This window comes from Delphinapterus leucas, chromosome 1 (assembly GCF_059928025.1).
Source record: "Delphinapterus leucas isolate spDelLeu-1000000601 "Yukka" chromosome 1, BTC_Dleu_Yukka2, whole genome shotgun sequence".
Lineage (NCBI taxonomy): Eukaryota > Metazoa > Chordata > Mammalia > Artiodactyla > Monodontidae > Delphinapterus > Delphinapterus leucas.
The window spans coordinates 94,972,750-94,997,842 of NC_143129.1; the positions used below are offsets into that span (position 1 = coordinate 94,972,750).

The following is a 25,093-nucleotide window of genomic DNA, read 5'->3' on the forward strand; positions in this document are numbered from 1 at the left end:
GGACTGGGGATGGCTGCGTGAACACAGCCTGAAGGGGGCTAGTGCACCACAGCTAGCCAGGAGGGAGTCCAGGAAAAAGTCTGGACCTGCCTAAGAGTCAAGAGACCATTGTTTCGGGGTGTGCAAGGAGAAGGGATTCAGAGCATTGCCTAAACAAGCTCCAGAGATGGGTGCCAGCCGCGGCTATCAGCATGGACAGCAGAGATGGGCATGAGACGCTAAGGCTACTCTTGCAGCCACCAAGAAGCCTGTGTGCAAGCAGGTCACTATCCACACCTCCCCTCTTGGGAGCCTGTGCAGCCCACCACTGACAGGGTCCCGTGATCCAGTGACAACTTCCCCAGGAGAACACACGGCACACCTCAGGTTGTTGCAACGTCATGTTGGCCTCTGTGGCCGCAGGCTCGCCCTGCATCCGTACCCCTCGCTCCCCCGAGCCTGAGTGAGCCAGAGCCCCCAAATCAGCTGCTCCTTTAACCCCGTCCTGTCTGAACAAAGAACAGACGCCCTCAGGCGACCTACACGCAAAGGTGGGTCCAAATGCAAAGATGAACCCTGGGAGCGGTGCGAACAAAGAAGAGAAAGGGAAATCTCTCCCAGCAGCCTCAGGAGCAGTGGATTAAAGCTCCACAATCAACTTGATGTACTCTCAGTCAGCTTGTGGAATACCTGAATAGACAACGAATCATTCCAAAATTGAGGTGGTGGACTTCGGTAGCAACTGTAGACTTGGGGTTTGCTTTCTGTATCTAATTTGTTTCTGGTTTTATGTTTATCTTAGTTTAGTTTAGTATTTAGAGTTTATTATCATTTGCAATTTATTGATTTGGTTGCTCTCTTCCTTTGTTTATTTTATATATATATGTATATATACTTTTTTTCCTTTTACTCTTTTTGTGAGTGTGTATGTGTATGCTTCTTTCTGTGATTTTGTCTGTACAGCTTTGCTTTTGCCATTTGTCCTAGGGTTCTGACTGTCCATTTTGTTTTGTTTTTTAGTATAGTTACAGTTTTTAGGGCTTGTTATCATTGGTGGATTCGGTTTTTGGTTTGGTTGCTCTCTTCTTTATTTCTCTTTTCTTTTAATTACTTTTTTATTTTTAATAAATTTTTTCTATTAACTTAATTTTATTGTATTTTATCTTTCTTTCTTTTTTTCTTTTTCTCCCTTTTCATCAGAGCCATGTGGCTGACAGGGTCTTGGTGCTCTGGCCAGGTGTCAGGCCTGTGCCTCTGAGGTGGGAGAGCCGAGTTCAGGACATTGGACCACCAGAGACCTCCCGGCCCCAAGTAATGTCAAACAGTGAAAGCTCGCCCAGAGATCTCCATCTCAACACTAACACCCAGCTCCACTCAACGACCAGCAAGCTACAGTGCTGGACACCTTATGCCAAACAACTAGCAAGACAGGAACACAACCCCACCCATTAGCAGAGAGGCTGCCTAATATCATAATAAGGTCACAGACACCCCAAAACACACCACCGGACGCAGTCCTGCCCACCAGAAACAAAAGATCCAGTCTCATTCACAAGAACACAGGCACCAGTCCCCTCCAACAGGAAGCCTACACAACCCACTGAACCAACTTTACCCACTGGGAGCAGACACCAAAAACAATGGGAACTATGAACCTGCAGCCTGCGAAACGGAGACCCCAAACACAGTAAGTTAAGCAAAATGAGAATGGAGAAATACACAGCAGAGGAAGGAGCAAGGCAAAAAAACACCAGACCAAACAAATGAAGAGGAATTAGGCAGTCTACCTGAAAAAGAATTCAGAGTAATGATAGTAAAGATGATCCAAAATCTTAAAAATAGAATGGAGAAAACACCAGAAATGTTTAACAAAGACCTAGAAGAACTAAAGAGCAAACAAACAATGACGGACAACACAATAAATGAAATTAAAAATTCTCTAGAAGGAATCAAAAGCAGAATAACTGAGGCAGATGAACAGATAAGTGACCTGGAAGATAAAATAGTGGAAATAACTACCACAGAGCAGAACAAAGAAAAAAGAATGAAAAGAATTAAGGACAATCTCAGAGACCTCTGGGACAACATTAAACACACCAACATTCGAATTATAGGGGTCCCAGAAGAAGAATAGAAAAAAAAGAGACTGAGAAAATATTTGAAGAGATTATAGTTGAAAATTTCCCTAACATGAGAAAGGAAATAGTCAAGTCCAGGAAGCACAGACAGTCCCACACAGGATAAATCCAAGGAGAAACACGCCAAGACACATATTAATCAAACTATCAAAAATTAAATACAAAGAAAAAATATTAAAAGCAGCAAGGGAAAAGCAACAATTAACATACAAGGGAATCCCCATAAGGTTAACAGCTGATCTTTCAGCAGAAGCTCTGCAAGCCAGAAGGGAGTGTCGGGACATATTTAAAGTGATGAAAGGGAAAAACCTACAACCAAGATTACTCTACCCAGCAAGGATCTCATTCAGATTTGACGGAGAAATTAAAACCTTTACAGACAAGCAAAAGCTAAGAGAATTCAGCACCACCAAACCAGCTCTACAACAAATGCTAAAGGAACTTCTCTAGGCAGGAAACACAAGAGAAGGAAAAGACTTACAATTAAAAACCCAAAACAGTTAAGAAAATGGTAATAGGAACGTACATATCGATAACTACCTTAAATGTAAATGGATTAAATGCTCCAACCAAAAGACACGGACTGGCTGAAAGGATACAAAAACAAGACCTGTACATATGCTGTCTACAAGAGACCCGCTTCAGACCTAGGGACACATACAGACTGAAAGTGAGGGGATGGAAAAAGATATTCCATGCAAATGGAAACCAAAAGAAAGCTGGAGTAGCAATTCTCACGTCAGACAAAACAGACTTTAAAATAAAGACTATTACAAGAGACAAAGAAGGACACTACATAATGATCAACGAATCAATCCAAGAAGATAAAACAGTTGTAAATATTTATGCACCCAACATACGAGCACCTGAATACATAAGGCAAATGCTAACAGCCATTAAAGGGGAAATCAACAGTAATAAAATCATAGTAGGGGACTTTAACACCTCACTTTCACCAACAGACAGATCGTCCAAAATGAAAATAAATAAGGAAATACAAGCTTTAAGTGATACATTAAACAAGATGGACTTAATTGATATTTATAGGACATTCCATCCAAAAACAGATTACACTTTCTTCTCAAGTGCTCATGGAACATTCTCCAGGATAGATCACATCTTGGGTCACAAATCAAGCCTTGGTAAATTTAAGAAAATTGACATCGTATCAAGTACCTTTTCTGACCACAATGCTATGAGACTAGATATCAATTACAGGAAAAAATCTGTAAAATAAATACAAACACATGAAGGCTAAACAATATGTTACTACATAACCAAGAGATCACTGAAGAAATCAAAGAGGAAATCAAAAATACCTAGAAACAAATGACAATGAAAACACAATGGCCCAAAACATACGGGATGCAGCAGAAGCAGTTCTAACAGGGAAGTTTATAGCAATACAATCCTACTCAAGAAATAAGAAACATCTCAAATAAAAAACCTAACCTTACAGCTAAAGCAATTAGAGAAAGAAGAAAATAACCCCAAAGTTAGCAGGAGGAAAGAAATCATAAAGATCAGAAAAAGAAATTAAGCAAACAATAGCAAATATCAACAAAACTAAAAGCTGGTACTTTGAGAAGATAAAGAAAATTGATAAGCCATTAGCCAGACTCATCAAGAAATAAAGGGAGAAGACTCAAATCAATAGAATTAGAAATGAAAAAGAAGAACTGACACCGCAGAAATACAAAGGATCATGAGAGATTACTACAAGCAACTATATGCCAATAAAATGGACAACCTGGAAGAAATGGACAAATTCTTAGAAAAGCACAACCTTCCGAGACTGAACTAGGAAGAAACAGAACATATAAACAGACCAATCACAAGCACTGAAATTGAAACTGTGATTAAAAATCTTCCAACAAACAAAAGCCCAGGACCAGATAGCTTCACAGGTGAATTCTATCAAACATTTAGAGACGAGCTAACACCTATCCTTCTCAAACTCTTCCAAAATACAGCAGAGGGAGGAACACTCCCAAATTCCTTCTACAAGGCCACCATCACCTTGATACCAAAACCAGAAAAAAAAAACCACAAAAAAAACTACAGGCCAATATCACTGATGAACATAGATGCAAAAATCCTCAACAAAATACTAGTAAGCAGAATCCAACAGCACATTAAAAGGATCATACACCATGATCAAGTGGGGTTCATCCCAGGAATGCAAGAATTCTTCAGTATATGCAAATCAATCAAAGTGATACACCATATTAACAAACTGAAGGAGAAAAACCATATGATCATCTCAACAGATGCAGAAAAAGCTTACGACAAAATTCAACACCCATATATGATAAAAACCCTCCGGAAAGTAGGCATAAAGGGAACTTACCTCAACATAATAAAGGCCACATATGACAAACCCACAGCCAATATCATTCTTAATGGTGAAAAACTGAAACCATTTCCACTAAGATCAGGAACAAGAAAAGGTTGCCCACTCTCACCACTATTATTCAACATAGTTTTGGAAGTTTTAGCCACAGCAATCAGTGAAGAAAAAGAAATAAAAGGAATCCAAATCAGAAAAGAAGAAGTAAAACTGTCACTGTTTGCAGATGACATGATACTATACATAGAGAATCCTAAAGATGCTACTAGAAAAATACTAGAGCTAATCAATGAATTTGGTAAAGTAGCAGGATACAAAATTAATGCACAGAAATCTCTTGCATTCCTATACATTAAAGATGAAAAATCTGAAAGAGAAATTAAGGAAACACTCCCATTTACTATTGCAACAAAAAGAATAAAATACCTAGGAGTAAACCTACCTAAGGAGACAATAGACCTGTATGCAGAAAACTATAAGACACTGATGGAAGAAATTAAAGATGATACAAATAGATGGTGAGATATACCATGTCCTTTGATTGGAAGAATCAACACTGTGAAAATGACTATACTACCCAAATCAATCTACAGATTCAATGCAATTCCTATCAAACTACCAATGGCATTTTTCACAGAACTAGAACAAAAAATTTCACAATTTGTATGGAAACACAAAAGACCCCGAATAGCCAAAGCAATATTGAGAACAGAAAATGGAGCTGGAATCAGGCTCTCTGACTTCAGACTATACTACAAAGCTACAATAATCAAGACAGTATGGTACTGCCACAAAAACAGAAATATAGATCAATGGAACAGGATAGAAAGCCCAGAGATAAATCCACACATATATGGTCACCTTATCTTTGATAAAGGAGGCAAGAATATACAATGGAGAAAAGACAGCCTCTTCAATAAGTGGTGCTGGGAAAACTGGACAAGTACATGTAAAAGAATGAAATTAGAACACTCCCTAACACCATACACAAAAATAAACTCAAAATGGATGAAAGACCTAAATGTAAGGCCAGACACTATAAAACTCTTAGAGGAAAACATAGGCAGAATACTCTATGATATAAATCACGGCAAGATCCTTTTTGACCCACTTCCTAGAGAAATGGAAAAACAAAAACAAACAAGTGGGACCTAATGAAACTTAAAAGCTTTTGCACAGCAAAGGAAACCATAAGCAAGACGAAAAGACAACCCTCAGAATGGGAGAAAATATTTGCAAACGAAGCAACTGACAAAGGATTAATCTCCAAAATATACAAGTAGCTTATGCAGCTCAGTATCAAGAAAACAAACAACCCAATCCAAAAATGGGCAGAAGACCTAAATAGACATTTCTCCAAAGAAGATATACAGATTGCTAACAAACATATGAACGTATGCTCAACATCCCTAATCATTAGAGAAATGCAAATCAAAACTACAATGAGATGTCACCTCACACTGGTCAGAATGGCCATCATAAAAAAATCTACAAACAATAAATGCTGGAAAGGGTGTGGAGAAAAGGGAACCCTCTTGCACTGTTGGCGGGAATGTAAATTGTTACAGCCACTATGGAGAACAGTATGGAGGTTCCTTAAAAAACTACAAATAGAACTACCATACGACCCAGCAATCCCACTACTGGGCATATACCCTGAGAAAACCATAATTCAAAAAGAGTCATGTACCACAATGTTCAGTGCAGCTCTATTTACAATAGCCAGGACATGGAAGCAACTAAGTGTCCATCGACAGATGAATGGATAAAGAAGATATGGCACATATATACAAAGGAATATTACTCAGCCATAAAAAGAAACGAAATTGAGTTATTTGTAGTGAGGTGGATGGACCTAGAGTCTGTCATATAGAGTGAAGTAAGTCAGAAAGAGAAAAACAAATACCATATGCTAACACATATATGTGGAATCTAAAAAAAAAAAGGTTCTGAAGAACCTAGGGGCAGGACAGGAATAAAGATGCAGACGTAGAGAATGGACTTGAGGACACGGGGAGGGGGAAGGGTAAGCTGGGACAAAGTGAGAGAGTGGCATGGACATATATACACTTCCAAATGTAAAGTAGATACCTAGTGGGAAGCAGCCGCATAGCACAGGGAGATCAGCTAGGTGCCTTGTGTCCACCTAGAAGGGTGGGATAGGGAGGGTGGGAAGGAGATGCAAGAGAGAGGAGATATGGGGATGTATGTATATGTATAGCTAATTCACTCTGTTATATAGCAGAAACTAACACACCAATGTAAAGCAATTATACTCCAATAAAGATGTTAAAAAAAATGATTGTTGCTCCACTTCATAAGCTCCATTTTAAACATGAAGTGCTCTAATGATCTTCTTTGAGGCATGGTGATAGTAGGAACTGGCTCCCACACCTTATTCTATTCAGACAGTTTTATTCTGGGAATAGTGTTGTAGGAAATAATAGATTAAAAATATTAAATTACTTTTGAATACATACCATCAGAAAACAAATAGTCACATAATGTGGTTGTTACTGTTTATGATGTCAAGAATTTTCTTCCCTGATAAGAAACTCTTGAAGATAAAGAATGAAATAAATACATCTTCTAAAACAATAAGCTCACAAAATAATGAGGCTGGTTGCAGTGCTCTCAGAGTTTAATTGGAAAACATAGTCACTGAGAAGGTAATTTGAACTATGACTATAAATTTTTGTGAAGAGTCATCATCTGAAACAAGCCTTTTACTTCATTTATTCTTAGCTATTTCACATAAAGAGAAAAAATTTTTCTTAAAGAAATTGGATGCACTAGAAAGTAATGAAATCTAAAGTCATTATTTTCGTACAAAGTGAATCTGTAAACCTCTCCAGTTGCTACCCTTTCAGTCCCTTTCTTTGAGATTTTTACTTGACGGGGGTGGGGTAAGGGAACGTAGTTTCTCAACAAATTGCCTTCTTTCCGTAAGTAGTTCCTACCCTGGGTTTTCTTGTCACAAAAATCTGTAACTTTTCCAACTCTGAAAATTATTTCAGTCAAATTGTGTATCATGTGCTGCTTACTTTGTAAAACAGAAGAACTTTGAGAAGAAAAAAAAAAAAGAAACCACAACTGACACATTAACTCCCCCTTTTGTAATTCCCCCCATAACTTCCCTCTTCCTCCCTAAGTTTTTATATTTTCATTACATATGTATATATCTCTAAGCAATGGAGCTTATTATGTAACATTACATAAATGGTCTCACAATGTGTATGTTCTCTAACTTGCTTTCTTTGAGCAACCTCATGTTTGTGAGATTCATCCAAGTTGGTATGAGTAGTTTAATTTTCATTGCGATTTTAGGACAAGGAAAGCATATACCCTTTCTATTGGTGACAGTTGCTTCCAATCATTTGTCATTATAAGCAATATTACTACAGAAATTCTTGGAAATATCTCCTCGTGTACATGAGCAAGCCTTTGTTCCAGTCTGGATAACAGATGAGTGTAACTGGGAGTGGAACTGCTAGATCATACGGTTGGTACATCTTCAACTCTACCAGAATATTGCCAGACTACTCTTTTGAATACACCAATTTCTACTCCTATCAACACTGCATAAAAGTTTCTATTACCTGTATTGTTTCAATACTGGTGTTATCAGGCCTTTTAATTTTCATCCACCTCATCCACCAATATTACCTCACTATGGTTTTCCCTGATTAGTTAAATACCTTTTCACATATTTATGGGCTGTGTTTCTTCTGTTCATCACTTTTGCCTATCTTTTAGTTAGGTTATTTGTCTTGTTTTTAATTCATAGGAGTTCTTATAAATTGAGGATACAAATCCTTTTTTAATCATCTGTGTGGCAAATGTCCTCTCAGTTTGTGTTTTATCTCTTTACAGTTTCTTTTAATGAAATGAAGTTCTTAATTTCAGTGTCAATCTTTTTCGTAATGGTTTTGTTTTTGTGTTTTTGTTTGTTTTTGTGTTTTTGTGTTTTGAGAAATCCTTCCCCTCTCTGATATCATGAAGATATTCTCCTTTATTTTCAGAGGTAGTACAGCATACTGATTGAACAGACCAATCACTCATTGTGATATGACCTTGGGCAACTACCTCTCTGTGATTTTCTCATTTGTAAAGGACAACTATACCTACCTCATAGATCACTGTGTGATGATAAATGCACCATCATCTGTAAAGGGGTCAGTATAATGCCTGGTAAGTAGTAAGCATTCAGCAAGTGTTAGCTGGCTGATCATAATTATTGCTCTAAATCTGTCTTCCATACTTAAATCCTTGATCCATCAAGAATTTATTTTTGTGTGATATTAATTTCCATATATGCAAGGATTATAAATATAGACTCTATATTCCATTCCATTGGTCTATTTGTCTCTATGCCAGTAACACACTGTCTTCATTACTGTAGCTTTATAATCTTTATATCTGTAGAGAAAGCACTTCTCATCTCTTGTTTTTCATCAGGAATGTTTTGGCTTTGAGTTCTTGGCCCTTTTTTCTTTCATATACATTCATGAATGACCTGGTCAAGTTCCACAAAAAAACTGCCATTATTTGCTTGGCAGCACACTGAATTTATATCAATTTGGGAAGAACTGACATCCTTTAAAATATTTAGTTTTCTGATAGGCGCAATTCCTGAGAGAAATGTGTTTAGATTTCCCCTTATGGTTCTGGATTTTCCCATTTCTCCTTTTAGTTTAGTCAGTTTTGCTTTATGTACACTGAAGCTTTGTTATTAGGCTTGCTAGATACATACAAATTTAAGGCTTTTATCTTCCTGGTGAATTGAATTCTTAACCATTGTGAAGTGACTGTCTTCATTTCTAACAAAGTCTTTTGACTTAAAGTACATTTTATCTGATATTAGTACAGCTGTACCAGCTTTCTCTTGATCAGTTTTTCCATGGTACGTTTTTTCAATCCTTTTACTTTCAGGCTTAGTTGGATTTTATTCTTTTACCAATCTGATACTCCTGGTCCTTTAAATGGAACGTTTACATTTAATAGAATTATGATATATTTGGAGATTTGAGCTATTTTCTCCTTTACTATGTTTACTGGTATATTATATTAATTGACTTCCTGATATTCAGTCCACTTGAATTTCTATTTATTTGTTTTAAATACACTGTGGGTTTGTTTTGCAAATATTTTGTTTAAAAATTTTACATCTATGTTCATGAGTAAAGATTTGCCTGTAATTTTCCTTTCTTGTACATACTGTTCTTGTCTAGTTTGGATATCAAGGATATACTATTCTCAGAAAGACTGATAAAGTGTTCCCACTTTTCTAGTTACCTATAAAATTTTATGGAAGGTTGGAATCAAGTTTCTTAAACGTTTGGTAGATCACACTTGTAAAATCATCTTGGCCAGGTATTTTCTCAGTGGAAAGATTTTAAATGACTCATCAAATCTCCCTATGGTTTTAGGCATTAGAGGTGCCATCCATTCACATTACATTCTACCATTAGATTTTTCTAGATTCAATTTTGGTAAGCTGCTTTTCTAGAAATTGTCCATTTCTCTTAGGTTTTCAAATAAAATTATTCAGGATAATCTCATCTTTTTAATGTCTGCTGCATCTACATTATATCCCCTTTTCTCTCTCTTTTTTTTTCCTCAAATAATCTCGCTGTAGATTTGTTAGTCTTTTTAAAGAACCAAATTTGGGTTTTTAAAAATTTTCTCTATTGAATCTTTGTTTTAAATTCATTAATTTCTGCTATTATTTCTTGCCTTCTACTTTCTTTTGAGTTTTTTGTTTTTTGGTTTGTTTTTAACTTTTTAAAAGCTGGATACTTAGGTCACTGAGTCTCTTTCCTTTTAAAATATGATACAATATAAATTTTGCTCTAAGAACTAATGTAAGTTGTATCACATAAATTATAATTCAGTCCTAAGTCATTTTTTAATTTTATTTATGATTTCTTCTTAAATCATACCATAAGTTACTTAGAAGTGTGTATTTTCAAATGAATATGTTTTATACATTATCTTCTTGTTAATTTCTAACTGAACTGCACTGTGCTCAGGGCATGAAATCTATGTGATACAGATTCCTTCAAATTTGTTGGTTTGGCATGTTGTCAAATTTTTGGACCTGTTTCATGAATGTTTTAAAAGAATGTGAATTGATTAGTTGCTTGACACAGTATTCTGTATGTCCATTAAATCAGTGTGACCCATATTTTTAACTGTGACTCATATTAAGAAATACATTTGGAATCTAAAAAAATAAAACGAATAAAAATAAGAAAACAGAAACAGACTCACAGATACAGGCAAGAAACTCATGGTTATCAGTGGGGAAAGAGAAAAGGAGAGGGGCAAGATAGGAGTAGGGTATTAAGAGGTACAAACTACAATGTATAAAACAAATAAGATGCAAGGATATACTGTACAACACAGGGAATATAGCCAATGTTTTATAATAACTTTAAATGGAATATAATCTATAAAAATTTTGAATCACTATGTTGTACACCTGAAACTAACATAATAATGTAGATCCACTATAACTTTAAAAAATGCATTTGCATTGCAACCCTAAATACACTTAAATGTAGAACAAAATCTCCACACAACAGTACTTGCCCTTATTATGTATGATAACTGCATTAACATGTATGTATGTGTGTGTATGTATTTAATGTTAGTTGCAACACCTGAGACGGATTTTATAACTCATTAAATGGGTCAAACACACAATTTGAAAACACATCAAGCCCATTAATTGTGCTGGTCAAATCCTCTATATTATTACTGATCTCTGACTCCTGATTTTTACCTATCAATTACTGAGAGGTATGTTAAAATCACATTAAGCTAGAAGTATCAGCTAAGACGGACTCTGAAGCCAGACTGACTAGGTTGAACTCCCATCTCTACCACTTAAAAACGTAACCCCAGGAAATTTACTTAACCTCTCCTGCCTCCTAGAGTTGTTAGGATTAAATGAGTTAAAACAGGCAAAGCACTGCCTGGGCACATAGTAAGCACTCAATAATTGTTAGCTATTATTATTTTTTTCAAATCTGCATGATCATTTTTGTTATTCCTTTGTTTCAATTCTGTTATTCCTGTAAACATTTAATCATAGTCATTTTATACTCTGAAGATCTTGGTGACCTGATTTTGCTTTTGTTTGTTTTCTTACTCATTTTGGCTTGTTTCTTTAGGTATTTGGTAATTTTGTTATTGTTGTTGTTGTGAGTCTTTATAGGCCTGGATAAAGGATGGCTTGCTTACCTCCAGAAAATATTTGATCTTACTTCTGCTAAGTCCCTAGGAGTATTTCTACTTTAGTATTTCTAAAGTGCTTTCAAAAGCACTTTAATGGATTGGGCTTTCTTATACTGTGCAGATAGAATAAATCAAATTCCAAACCAGTGTGTAGACAGGCTTATGAATTCAGATTCTTATGGGAGACTCCTTTCCTCCACCCTGAGCCAACACCAGAAATATACAAGTTTTCTTGTTTCTTTTGGCTGCACCACATGGCATGCGGGATTTTCATTCCCCGACTAGGGATTGAACCCGTGCCCCCCCTGCAGTGGAAGCATGGAGTCTTAACCACTGGACTGCCAGAGAAGTCCCTATACAAGTTTTCTTGCAGTTCCTTTAGCCAGCAGATTTTTCCAGGCACTAGGGATACAGCAATGAACCTAAGAGACCAAAAAATACCTGTCTTCATGGAGCCAAAGTGAGCAGGGGGTGTGGGAGGAAATGATAAAGCAGTCTGGGCCCAGATTACAGGGCCTTTTAGCCACGATGAGGACTGAAGATTTGGTTCCAGGTATGATGGGAAGTCACTGGAGGGTTCTGAGCAGAGAAATGACATGACTTGATTCATATTTTAAAAAAGCACTCTGGCTGCCCTGTGGAAGTCAGTGTGAGGGATCAACAGCGGAAACAAAAGAAACAGTTGCAAGGCTAATGCTCTACTGGGAGATGTTGGCAGCTTGTACTAAGATTGTTGCAGTGTACGTTTTAAGAGAGATTAGGGATATATTTTGAAGGTAGGGTTTCTGATAGGTTGGACGTAGGAGTGGGTGGGAGAAAGGGAACAAGGATGGCCCTTAGGTTTTTGGCCTGAACACTGGTGTGAATTATGGTACCATTTCCTGAGACAGGGCAGACTAAAGCAAGAACATGTTTGGGGAGAAAAAAACAACTGATCCATTTTGGATGTGTTAAGTTTTAGATGCCAATTAGATATTCAAGTGGAAATGTTAAACATATGAAACTCTAACTCAAGAGAGAAATTATGACTGGAAATATCAATTTGAAAATCATCAGCATATAGATGATATAAAAGCCAACCGACTGAATGAAATCATCTAGAGTTGTGCTGTCTGATATAGTAGCCACTAGCCACATGTGGCTGTTAAAACTTTAATTAAAATTAAATAATATTTAAAAATTCACTTCTTTTTGCACTGGCCACATTTCAAGTGCTCAACAGTCACATATGGCTAGAGGCTACTATACTGGACAGCACAGATACAGAACATTTCCATCTTCACAGACAGTTCTATTAGAAGCACTGATCTAGAGTGTAGGATAAGAGGAAAAAGGATAAAATCAGGAGGAAGGATATGGATGGACAGAAGATAGAGAAGGAGAGAGGGAAGAGGGAAGGGAGAAGAGGTCCAGCAACAGAACCCCAGGTACTACAAATGTCAAGGATTGGAAAGATGAGGAAGAGAGGGGAGTTATGAAGACAGAGTGGCCAGTGAGGTGGAGGCAAGCCAGAAAAAGAGGGTGATCCTGGAGGCCAAACGAACAAAGCACTGTGAGGAGGGAATGATCAGCTACAGGAAATACTGCTGAGAAATCAAATATGCGGACATCTAAAACTGATCAACGTATTTGGTAAAATGGAGTTCTCTGGTAACCTTGAAAAGGTTTTAGTATCATCATGGGGCCAAAGCCAGAGTCCAGTGGTTTGAAGAGAGAATGGGAGGTGAGGAAGTAAAGACAAGGAACAGTGATGTTATTTTCAAGTTTTGTTGTAAAGGGGAACAAAGGAATAGGTCTATAGCTAGAGTGGTCCACGAGGACAAGTGATAATTTGTTAAAATATGAGAGCTATTACAACTTAACCAACTTGAAAATTAGACATAGGAAAACCTTTTAGCCCATTATTCAAATACAAAGTACACGGTCCAGTTTACTATACTGTTCATACTTCAATATCATTTTTCAATTAAATGTTCTTTCAAAGTCTTAGATGACTAGCCACTAATTTCTTTTTCTTCTTCCTTTTCTTTGTATGGGTTAAAGGAGGATATTGGAAAGATAAAAGCTAGATTTTTCACTGACTTTCAAGTTCAAAACATCTGTCTGTGTCAGTAATTTTTTTTTCAGACTAAGAATTTTTTAAGCCTTGGCTGGATCTTTAAAATGGATCTCACATAGAGTTACATATAGATGGTATCCAAAAATGTGGTTCTACATTTTGTTCCTTTTTATTTTTTTAATCAACAGTAGGTGTTTTTTTTTTTCACTTAGAAACAGAGACATTATAGCATATTTTTTTCTTATAGCAATATCAAAACCAAATCAGCACCTAAAGAAAATTTCTGGGTTTTCTGAATTAAAAAAATAAAAAATCCTAAGAGATTCCCCCTTAGAAATGAAACGGGGGGAATAAAAGCTAAACAAAAATCAAATACGTAAAGACATTTGAAACAAAGAGGTTAAACAATAAAATGTTTTAATTTTCACATCTTCACATTTATAAATTTTTGAGTGGGCCTAGAGATACAGAATTTAAATGTATTTAAAAAATATTTAAACAAAATAGTTACACCTTTACCATTTCTAAGTTCATGATAAAAGCTATAAAATACTGTATTCCATACTGATAAATTAATGGGACAGTGGTAAAGCAAAAAAGTATAAAAGTTGATCTTCCTATGTTATATCTCTCTCTGGATATGGTAAACATGAGATAAGTAATTTAAATGTAAATCTTGAGGATAAAGAAATTGGGTTTTGAAGACCTAATACTTACCATGCAAACTGTTATCAACTTCAATATTTTCAGACATCATTGAATTGTTTGTGCTGTAGCTCAGCCCAAGAACCATTTGAAGATCTGAGAGATTGAGTTGTGCTGTTAGTTCACCACTTCTATCCCCAACCTACAACCACAAGCATTTATACTTTAGAGTAGTATTTAAAGTAAAGAATGGTGAAGATTAGTTGAAAATGTTGTCAACCTAAAACTGGAAGAAACTATAGAGAGATGAAAATAGTTATTTTAAAATTATAATACTATGAATGAAATGTGTTTTTTCATTAATAGTATTTTAAAGAAGAAAAGCGACTAAAATATGACAAGAGGACAGATAATTACATTCTACCAATTCCTTACTTCTCTAAATATTAGATTGCTCTTAATCTCTATGATCACCTTAAATAATAAAGTAGGTTACTCTGTGACACGTTAACTTGGCATCACATGAATACAATTTCCTTAGAATACTGTATTTCCATCCTATAGTAACAGTATTTATTAAGCTAGCACTAGACATTATACTAGGTACTTTTATATATACTTTAATCTGTATAACAATTTGCAAAGCAGCTATTATTATTATTCCCATTTTACAGATGAGAGAAATGATGCTCAGAAAAGTTTCCAAGCTCAAATGGCCAGCAAATGGCAGAACTGTAACAGGAACCAGTCCTTGATTCTAAGAGCCGTGTTCCTCCTTTCATACCATGCTACTTTTCCACGTAGAGATGGGGGGACAGTGGAGGCACATGTTCCTCCATTCCTCCATGCTCAGCCCTTCCTTCCTGTCTTCCTACATCAAGGCCAGTGCAAACATACCCCTGATCTGTATCTCAAAATGCTCTGTGCAATTCTTATGCCAAGAGAACAATATATAATTAAATTTATTACTCAGCCATATAGGAGCATTCTAGAGAAATAATAGGGCTGCAGATCTGTGAATCGCAATAGCACAGATAACAATTTTTTAGTTTCATACCTCTCTTGAAATTTCCAAGTGCTTTTCAGCAAAATGCATCGCTTGATCATGATTTCCTAGAGCTGTGTATGCATTTCCTAAGCTCCAACATGCTCTTCCTTCACCAATTCTACAAAATAATTCAAAGCTAACATGCAGTTATCTGAAAGGAGGTCTGTGTGAAGAATAAAATCTATCTAGTAGTAATTAAAGGCATAAACAATGCTTTGGATTTATTTGGTCTTTCTTATAAAGAACAAACTATCATAATACTAGAGACATACAGTTGGCCTGCTTCAGGTTCCACATCCATGGATTCAACCGTTATCTGAGAAACCCCCCGGATACAGCCGACTGTACTACACCATTTTACATACGAGACCTGAGCTTCCATGGCTTTTGGTATCCATAGGGATCCTAGAACCAAACCCCTGCAGATATCAAGGGACGACTGTATTAGAATAACCACATAATAATGAACTCAGAGTCAAGTTTTAAAATGGAAAACATCCTTTTTAAACATGCAGTATATTATAAATAAAGTCTCAGGGATAGGTCTTGCAGTTCAACTACCCCATTTTCTTTCCATGGCATCCTTACGAGGATTCAGTCTGTAATCATTCAGTCTGTATTTGAACACCATGAGGAAGAGAGAACTCACCTCTTGAGGTAGCATACTTCATTCTGAATAACTGTACAGAGTTCTTCATACTGAGATAAAAATCTATCCTACTAAAGCAAACATCACAGACTAAAGTCCTGCACAGATATTCTGTTTCTTCATACAGTTTTTTAAAAAAAGAAGAATTAAACATCAACATTTAAAACTCAGAAGATTTTATATGAAACTCAGGACTTGCAGCTTCTCTTGAAAAAAGAGGCGGCTCTGGATCCTCATTCCTGCCAGGCAACACTTAGCTGGAATTGAATAGCAGCTGTCCCCTTAACACTGTTGGGCCTATTAATGTCACTACAATTTTCACACTGATCTAGTCAGGAGGGCCTTTGCAGGCAACTGAGTTTGTGACCTATTTACTGATCTTGGTTCAAGGTTATATGGAACCATTCTAATCCTCTCTAGCCCTTCAAACAGTAACATACAGAGGATGTTCCTGAAACAGAGGAAATACCTTAAAAAGGAATTAAAAAGAAAACAAAGGAAACAAAAAAAGAAATTAAAGGAAATATTCTAGGGATTCAACAATGTATCTATATTTTATCATAACTATAGTAAAAAGGTATATAACTTACCTATCATTTAGCTCTTGAGCAATTGCTAAGTGCTTTAGATGATAGTCAATGGCCTTTTCATAGTCTTGAAGTAAAGTATATGTGTTTCCAAGACTGTAGCAAGACTGTGCTTCTACAGCTCTGTCTTTAAGCTGTCGAGCCAATAGTAGTGTCTTTCTGAAAAAAGAAATTAATTCTTACATAATGGCTATTATAACTATATTGGCTATAATAACCATAAAATAAAACTCACTTTTCCTCCTGCCTTTAAAGTAAATCTGTTTTAGATCCTAATATCCCATATTTTCTCTATTACTTCTAGATAAAATGAAAAGATGTCCTTGAAACACAAAAAGCAAATCCAGACTTTTAGAATAAATGTAGGAGTCCTATTAATTCCCCAGAGAAAAGGAGAACAGATGCATGAGATCAAGTGCCTCTGAAGATTAACACAGTATTTTTAACATTAAAAAAAAACTTTCGCTGTTGCAGTGCAATAACGTAAAGTAAGTTTGTCCACATACCCTCTCTTTTCAATCATACTGTTGCCTTTACATTTTGTCAAAATTGAAAATACTTAGTTAAAATTGTTATGTATTAGTCACTGATTCATGAAAAATATTAAATGCTACATTTAAATATTAACCAAATTCTACCTTGTGGAATCAATGAGAAGCTAGTGTAGCAATTAAGAGCATGGACCCTAGAGCTAGGCTGACTGGGTTCAAATCCCAACTTTGTCAGTTAGTAGCTCTGTGACTGGGGCAGGTCACTCACCCTCTCTATTCACTAATTTCCTTTTACATAAAATGGGGAAAACACCTCACAGGGGTTTGTGAGGATTAAATGAATTAGTATATATAACGTGCTTAGAAGCATCTTGCTCACAATAGATGCTAATAAATGTTAATATGTTTTGTTATTATTATCATCAGTGCTTAAATCTACAGATGCTTTTTGGATCCAGTAATTTAAATGACTCTTTCCTATAATTTCTGCCAAACAGTATAAATACTTCATATCATTTATAACTATATGATAATGTGATAGTTTTTTTTAAGCAAACAAACCTGAAATTATATGTTTAATGATGATACCTTTAAAGCTGTTACCTTGGGAGGCTACCCACTTGTTCTAACATTGCCTGCCCTCTCAAACACTTTTGGAAGACTTTTGGAATTGCTTCCGGCCCTGTGGCACAACCCTTTCTGGCACGCTGTTATTCTTTGAGAGTACAGCTAATTTGTAAATGGTTGGAAGTCTTTCTGGAACCAAACTCAATTACTAAAGTAGGTTTACCAAACTACTGCTTTCTGTCCTTTCTATTATGGATCTATAATGTTAAGAGAGTTTTCTTGTATGGCCCTGAAAACAATTCCAAAGAAGAGTTCCAAAAATATTTTTAATCAATATTTTTGGAATATGTGTAAAGTTCTGAGTTCTACCTGTTTGTGGGTGTGTGGGGCAGGGGTAAATTTCATTACTTTATACTCATGCTTCTTTAGTCAGACAGCCACCATCCACTTTATTACAGAACTTTTCAGTATTTAATACAAGTACATCATTTATTAAGACTTTTCTATGTGTTTTGGATTTAAAATATAAGAAACTTTTGTATTTAAAATCAAAACATATGCTCCTTGTATAGTTATGTACTTTATTTGGAAGGATATTTCACATCTAACTAGTCATAACTAGTCAACCAACAAATATCAACCATTAGTTGAAGTTTAAAGGAGGATGGGATGACATTCTAGTTTTTTAGATGGACCTAAAGCAATTTTGCCTTTTTTTTTAGATGATGAACTTTCCAGAACTCTCTCATGGATTTTTCAACAATAAAATATAAATCAATCAAGACTGTGTCTTTGGTTCAGTCAAACTGGCTTCTGCCTAAGGTCTGTATGGGCCTTCAGTTCCCACTAATTAGAGAAAACTCCGAACAATCTAGAAAGCACAGGGCAGGCAATATGAAGCAGTTTAAACTTTGCTATCATGTATGCTTCAAGTCTACAGATAGACTAAAGAGACCCTGCCACAGAAGAAGCTGGGAGTACTAACTCCTCGAGTAAGTGAACAGGGGCCTCAGCTTACAGCAAGGATCAAAGCTGGGCAGAGAGGGTGGGAGGATAACTGCTCAATAAGATGGCAGGATGATGGCGGGAAATTCAGTCATCACTGGAGGAGACTAGGGCATCTATTTGTTACCAAGCTTTCTTGTGGCCTCTCTGCAAAGCCGTAACTGGTGGTGGTGGTGTGGGAGCATATAACTATACACACCATACATGCTAAACAGGTTTAAAGGATTTTAAATGTTTAGAATCTCATTTAAAATAATGTTTTAAAGATAAAAGCTAATAAAAATATAAAGGGGCCATACTGCTGCTATTAAATCTTAGGTACAATGATATGTATTGCGCACCGTGTGCCAGGTACTGTGCTAAATAAGTGCTTAATATATTCTTTCATTCAATCCTCATAACAATTCCAAAAGCCAAGTATTGATATCTTCCATTACAGATGAGAAGACTGAGACTTAGAAAGCCCAAGGTTTTGCTGCTTGTATGCAGCAAAAAAGTTTTAAACCCAAAGCCTATGATTCTTTGGATTGCATAACTACCCATTTTACATTTATCTACAGAAATATTAGACTAACCTATAGTATTCAGAGGCAGTTTCAAATTCACCAAGAAATATATACGCATTTCCAAGGTTGCTATATGCTCTTCTTTCAGCTGCTTTATCTCCAAATTCTTTTGCAATAAGGAGACGCTGAAACAGGAAATTTTAATTAGATGTAACTATATAATAAAACTAAAGAATAATCTAATCACTGTTCAAAACACTGATGGAGAAAACGACCTGGCTCCAAAGCCTTGCATCATACCTGCTCATGAGCTATAACTGCATCCCTGAAGTTGCCAAGGAGGTAATGCGTGTTTCCAAGATTGCCAAAGGCACGTCCTTGGGCTGCTCGGTCGCCCAAAGCAGTCACTAGTGATAGGTTTTCCCTAAGTGATAATAAAAAGTTGTGAAAAAATGAGTTTGAGAAAAACATTTATTGACTTTATTTACAAATCTAAACTCTTTATCAGGAAAAGAATATTTAAATAAGCTTACAACCATAATGTGCCACATTTAAAAGATACAGCTATGCTGGAGGGTGATTACAGGAAATAACTGGGAACATTTTACTCAACCATTCAGGTAGGTTTCTGCCCAGAGTCCAGGACAGAGTTAAACTTAGAACCCCTATATAGCTAAAAAGTTCTATGAAATTCTATTGATAAAAGACTAAGTTTACTCCAAATAACTTAGACTAACTATTGATGCTTCTTGTTTGTGCCATTAAGTGGCACTGGTCTGCAGTTTAAATGAAAGTTTTCCTGGGGAGGGAGGAGATTACTTCTAATACAACACTATAACATTTTGGCAATGATTTGATGGTTTATTTTAACTTACTAGTCTATGATTTTAAAACCTTTGCCAAACTTAAAAACTTACTACTGGCTTGGGTGGGCCACATGACTGCTGATGCTACTCACTCATAATAATCCACGGCTGCCTGCAGAGCGTTTCTTACTTCTTCTGGAAATTCTCCTACGTCCTGAGGACCAGGGCAGCCGAAACTTTTCCCTTTGGCGTGATACACATTTCCGAGATTGTAAAGTGCTCTTGCTTCTCCCACCTAGATGAAGATAACAGCAGTTTACAATTTGAAATCAGAGGCCAGGTATTATAATGCTATCACATATATTTATTCATGATATCCTTGATATTACAGTCAAGAGAAAGAAATGTTTACATTAGCCATCCATACAGAACCAAACACATGACTACCTATGAAAGAAGGACCTCTCGTTATTTCTTTTTTCTCATCTATTAAAAATTTTTCATTATGTTTCTCTTTTTCTTCCATTTTTCTAAAAATACTTTTTTTTTGGTATTAACTTTTAGATAAACTACAGTATAATTAAATAGGATTAAAACACAAAGCAATTTCAATGAAAACATTTGGCCTACCATCTAATGTTTCCTTATTACCTTGTCGTTAAGCTCTCTGGAAATATCTAGGTGTCGCTGACAACAAACTACAGCTTCATCAAAATTCCCAAGAACCTTTAAGGTGTTTCCCAGATTACCACTAGCTTTAGCTTCCCCCAATTGGTCTCCAATAGTCCTGGGGTGAAAAAAAAAAGAAAAAAAGCAAATGGTGTGTTAAAATGTAAAGCAGCCAGAATACAGTTTTCCCTAGAGAACAGTTGACATGCTTAAGGTAAGAAAGACCCATTAGCCTTGAAACCTTCTTTAAATAAAAATCTTAAACTTACATTTCTGTATTTAAATTTAATTAGTTTTCATTCATTTAATTAAACTCTAGCATCATTTCACTACTATTCATTTACTTAATTAAACTGTGTTCAGCCTAAAGATTAGTTTTAAAATTCAATGCTAATAAATTAGAACTCACTAAATGTACTGAATTGTTAGTTTTTTTAATTGAATGAAAATGTGTTTTCAAGTGACAGTTAATCTAGGGAGAATTCAGCTTAAATTAATTACCTTGCAAGAGTTAAATCATGATGATGGTATTCTAATGCTTTGGCATAATCATGCAAATAGAAATAAGCATTGCCCAGCTGGCTGTAAATAGCGCTAAGTGTTTTTAGGTCTTCAGTTCCAACTTGAACTGCAGCTTCAAAGAAGGACACACCAGCACGGCAGTCTCCTGATTTACACAGACGCTCCCCTTCCAACGCCAGTTCTAGGCAAGAAGCTTCCATTCTATAAAATTATATAGGACAGACATTTACAAGATTACATTACAAATGCACCACAGTGTTTTAACTTCCAGTAATATAATTTAAATGTGGACTGTGGCTACTCTTGCTTACAACAGCAGCCTCTATCATTGAAGTGTATATACATTATTGATAAAAGAGGAAACTATTATTTATAGCAAAAGCTTATTTGCCTATTCAAATGTCTCTCAGCTACAGAGGTCTTTTTTATATGATAGCTAAAGACCTCTATATGGAGCTGATGAAATAAAATTCGTGTTTTATGGCAAGATGAGAAAAATTTAAACATAAAATTTTTCTTTGACCATTTGGCCTCCTTCCTCCCCTTTATTGTGTATTGCACATCTGCATTAACCAGACATCTTTAGGAGACAACATTCCTTCTTAATCTCATCAAGGGTCACAACTCCTTAGGAGATAACCTTCCTTCTTAATCTTTAAGGGGCCACGATGACCCCATGACCCACTACTTGCTTTGTTGACCCATTACTTGCTTAGTACGTGTAAATCTGGATTGTGTAAAATGTCAATAATACGTCATCTAATGTACAGCCCTCTGTCTCAAAAACGTACATAACTCAAACAGGTAGAACAATTCCCGGAGTTTTCTGAGAGGTGTTCCCGGGTTATAATCTTCAATTTGGCTTAAATAAAATTTTCCATTTCTTTCTTAGATCCACTGATTAATTTTTTCATCGACAGAGCTCATTTTACTTGCCTCACCCAGAGCAACCTACTTTACCAATGAGAGAACCTAGTAGTTTTTCCTAAACTGTTCTGAACTGTGGCAGACTTACAGACTTTCTGAGAGTCTGGGGAGAATAGGGGTGCCTGTGGGAGGTGAAGTCCTATAACTAATACTCTTCTCTATCCAGGTATGCAGGTGATCTACTCAACCTGTCCATCAACCCCTCCTACCACACATCTCTATCTCATACTCGTGTCTATGCACGTGCACGAGCACACACACCACCACCCCCTTCCCTGTCTTATCACCATAGGATCACCTATACCTTAGAAAAGCAGAGGAGCAAAATATCTTGATGCACAAGGTACACTTCTATGAAAGAACTAAGTGTTAAGAAACTTTATGTTAGGAAGCAATGATTTAAAGATCTGCAGAAATTCTAATTCTCAAAGTCTGTCACTGAATTTTAAAAGCCAGAAAAATTAAGTTACTATAAATATATCTAGGAGAAAAGGAGCCATTACTTCTGATTCTAATCCTAACCTTTAGTAGGTGCCCTTCACCAAAGTTGCCATTGTGTTTCTTCAACATTTTTATGATTTCTGCCATGTCTATGTACTACATAATCATTCACTTAAATATGTTTCTAAAATTTGGCAAATTCCTTTAATTGGCACATGCCATGAAAAAAAAAATCTAGTTTCATCCAAAGCAGTTATCTACGAAACTGTGAGTTTGATGTGATACTTACATTCATTTTCTAATGCACCTCGAAACAAATATGGAAGTATTAAAATAAAAAAGCGAGTAAAATTACCTTATGTACCACCAGTGGTATAACACCATCCTTTGGAAGACTCTGATTTAGCTCATCAAGCATCTTAATTTTTGGAGCAGCACTAAATTATTCCTTACTACAATTAGCTTTGAGCAACTCTACCAGAGTGGTGGTTCTTGATCCTGGCTGCACAGCAGCAGAGCTCACATGGAGCATTTTTTAAAACTCCATGCTGGGTCCCACTCCCTTGGGCGTGAGGTCTGTCCCCAGTATTGTTTAAAAGCCCCCAAGTGGGCTTCCCTGGTGGCACAGTGGTTGGGGGTCCGTCTGCCGATGCAGGGGACACGGATTCGTGCCCTGGTCCGGGAAGATCCCACATGCCGCGGAGCGGCTGGGCCCGTGAGCCATGGCCACTGAGCCTGCGCATCCGGAGGCTGTGCTCCGCAACGGGAGAGGCCACGGCAGTGAGAGGCCCGCGTACCGCAAAAAAAAAAAAAAAAAAAAAAAAGCCCGCAAGTAATTCCAATGTACAAGGCAGGTTGAGTATCACTGCTTTAACAGGAAATATGAGTTAAACCACCACTCACCCTAAACTCATTCAAATATGATTACACTTTGTATTTTTAGTAGCAAGTCAATTAATGTTTCTTCAGGTGCTGTCTTTTAGTCTATAAAACTTCAAGTTTCCTTAGAGTCATAAATTAAAATGGAATTGTAAAAGTGGAAAATGAACCAGGTGAAGCTAAATGAAAAGTCTGGACTAAGATTAATAGAGCCAATTAACAAAGGTTCAGAGCAGACTTCTGGCTCAGAATAAGCAGATGAAAGTAGTCATCTCTGACAGGTAATTTTTAAGTTTTACATCCAGGTATCTTTTTCTAATAATTCAGGTGATTTAGCCAAAGGCTACTGTTTGTTCACAGTTAGACTAGTGACTTCACCCTCACTTTATGGGTCAAAGTAAAATAATGCAAGTTAACCTCTTTTTAACATTTTGCTTCAACATTAGACTAGGGGGCGGGGGTGGGGGGGGAGCTAAAGCATGTGGAAATATAAATCAGTTTACTGGAAACCTTAAACTGCTGTATTTATTTTTCTTTATAGGTCATTTCAAATTTAAAAAGCCTATTTTTCTCTTTCACAAGTGACAACTGCCATTTGGAACTGTATTTTTGAAGATGAAAGAGTTAAAAAAAGATTTTTTTTGTTTAAGGTTTTATGAGGTTACTGGTGTATTGCATGTGTGAAGAGAAATGAGTCAGCAAAAGATTAATATGTAAAAATGTGGTTTTATTTTCACTAGATAAAGTACCTGAACTACTTGCCTCTATTTGTCTAAATACTAAAACCACTGAACTTCTAAGAATTATCATAGGGGAAAAAATTGGAAAAGATATTTTTACATATAAAATACATTGCTTTCTTTCTATTAACAAATTTTAATTTAAGCATGATACCGATTATGGAAAAAAATTATATATTGAGCAATTTCACTGCTAGGAATTTATCTTAAAGCTACACGTACAAAAATTCAAAAGGATATATGTAAAAGGATGGTCACAGCAGCAAAAAACTACCAACAATTTAAATGCCCATCACTAGAGTATTGTTTAAAAAAAATTACATGCCACTATACAATGGAATACTAATGATGGCAGAAGATTTCACCAAGGGAGAGGTAGAGAAATAGTCACACCAGAACCATCAGTTCAGGATGATTAGGTTGCTGGCCAGGAAATCAGAGATAAGGCTATTGATGAAACAAAATTATTTTTAAGGCAGGACAAAAAAAATTAACATAAAATTTTCTTTGCCATTTGAGCCATTACCCTCTCCCCTTTACTGTGCATTATGCACCTGCATTATACATTAACTAGATCCCCTTAGAAGACACAGGAATGCCTACTTGCCAAAAAAAAAAAAAAGGCAATTCCTCCTGGAGCCAGCAGGTAACTCATTAAAGACACAAGATTCCTTTCTCAATCCTGTAAGCGTCACAATAATCCACTACTCACCTTGCTGGACTATGTAAACTGTCAACATGTTACTTTGATGTAAAACCCTTTGTCTCTAAAACTTTTATGACTGTGCATTCACCTCTCAAAGACAGAACAGTCCTTAAAGCTTTCTGAAAGACTGTCTCCCA

General features: G+C 36.2%; 1 protein-coding gene across 1 annotated transcript in view; it reads right to left on the minus strand.

The window, feature by feature from the left end:
- Positions 1-25,093, minus strand: part of GPSM2 (G protein signaling modulator 2) — a 62,587-nt gene that overhangs the window by 18,151 nt on the left and 19,343 nt on the right. Inside the window, exons 3-10 of the mRNA XM_022584172.3 lie at positions 21,243-21,464; positions 20,724-20,859; positions 20,225-20,367; positions 19,567-19,690; positions 19,336-19,451; positions 16,701-16,856; positions 15,471-15,579; positions 14,486-14,615 (exon numbers count right to left, since the gene is read on the minus strand). Coding sequence (XP_022439880.1) covers positions 14,486-14,615; positions 15,471-15,579; positions 16,701-16,856; positions 19,336-19,451; positions 19,567-19,690; positions 20,225-20,367; positions 20,724-20,859; positions 21,243-21,464 — 1,136 coding nt within the window. The remainder of the gene's footprint in view (positions 1-14,485; positions 14,616-15,470; positions 15,580-16,700; positions 16,857-19,335; positions 19,452-19,566; positions 19,691-20,224; positions 20,368-20,723; positions 20,860-21,242; positions 21,465-25,093) is intronic.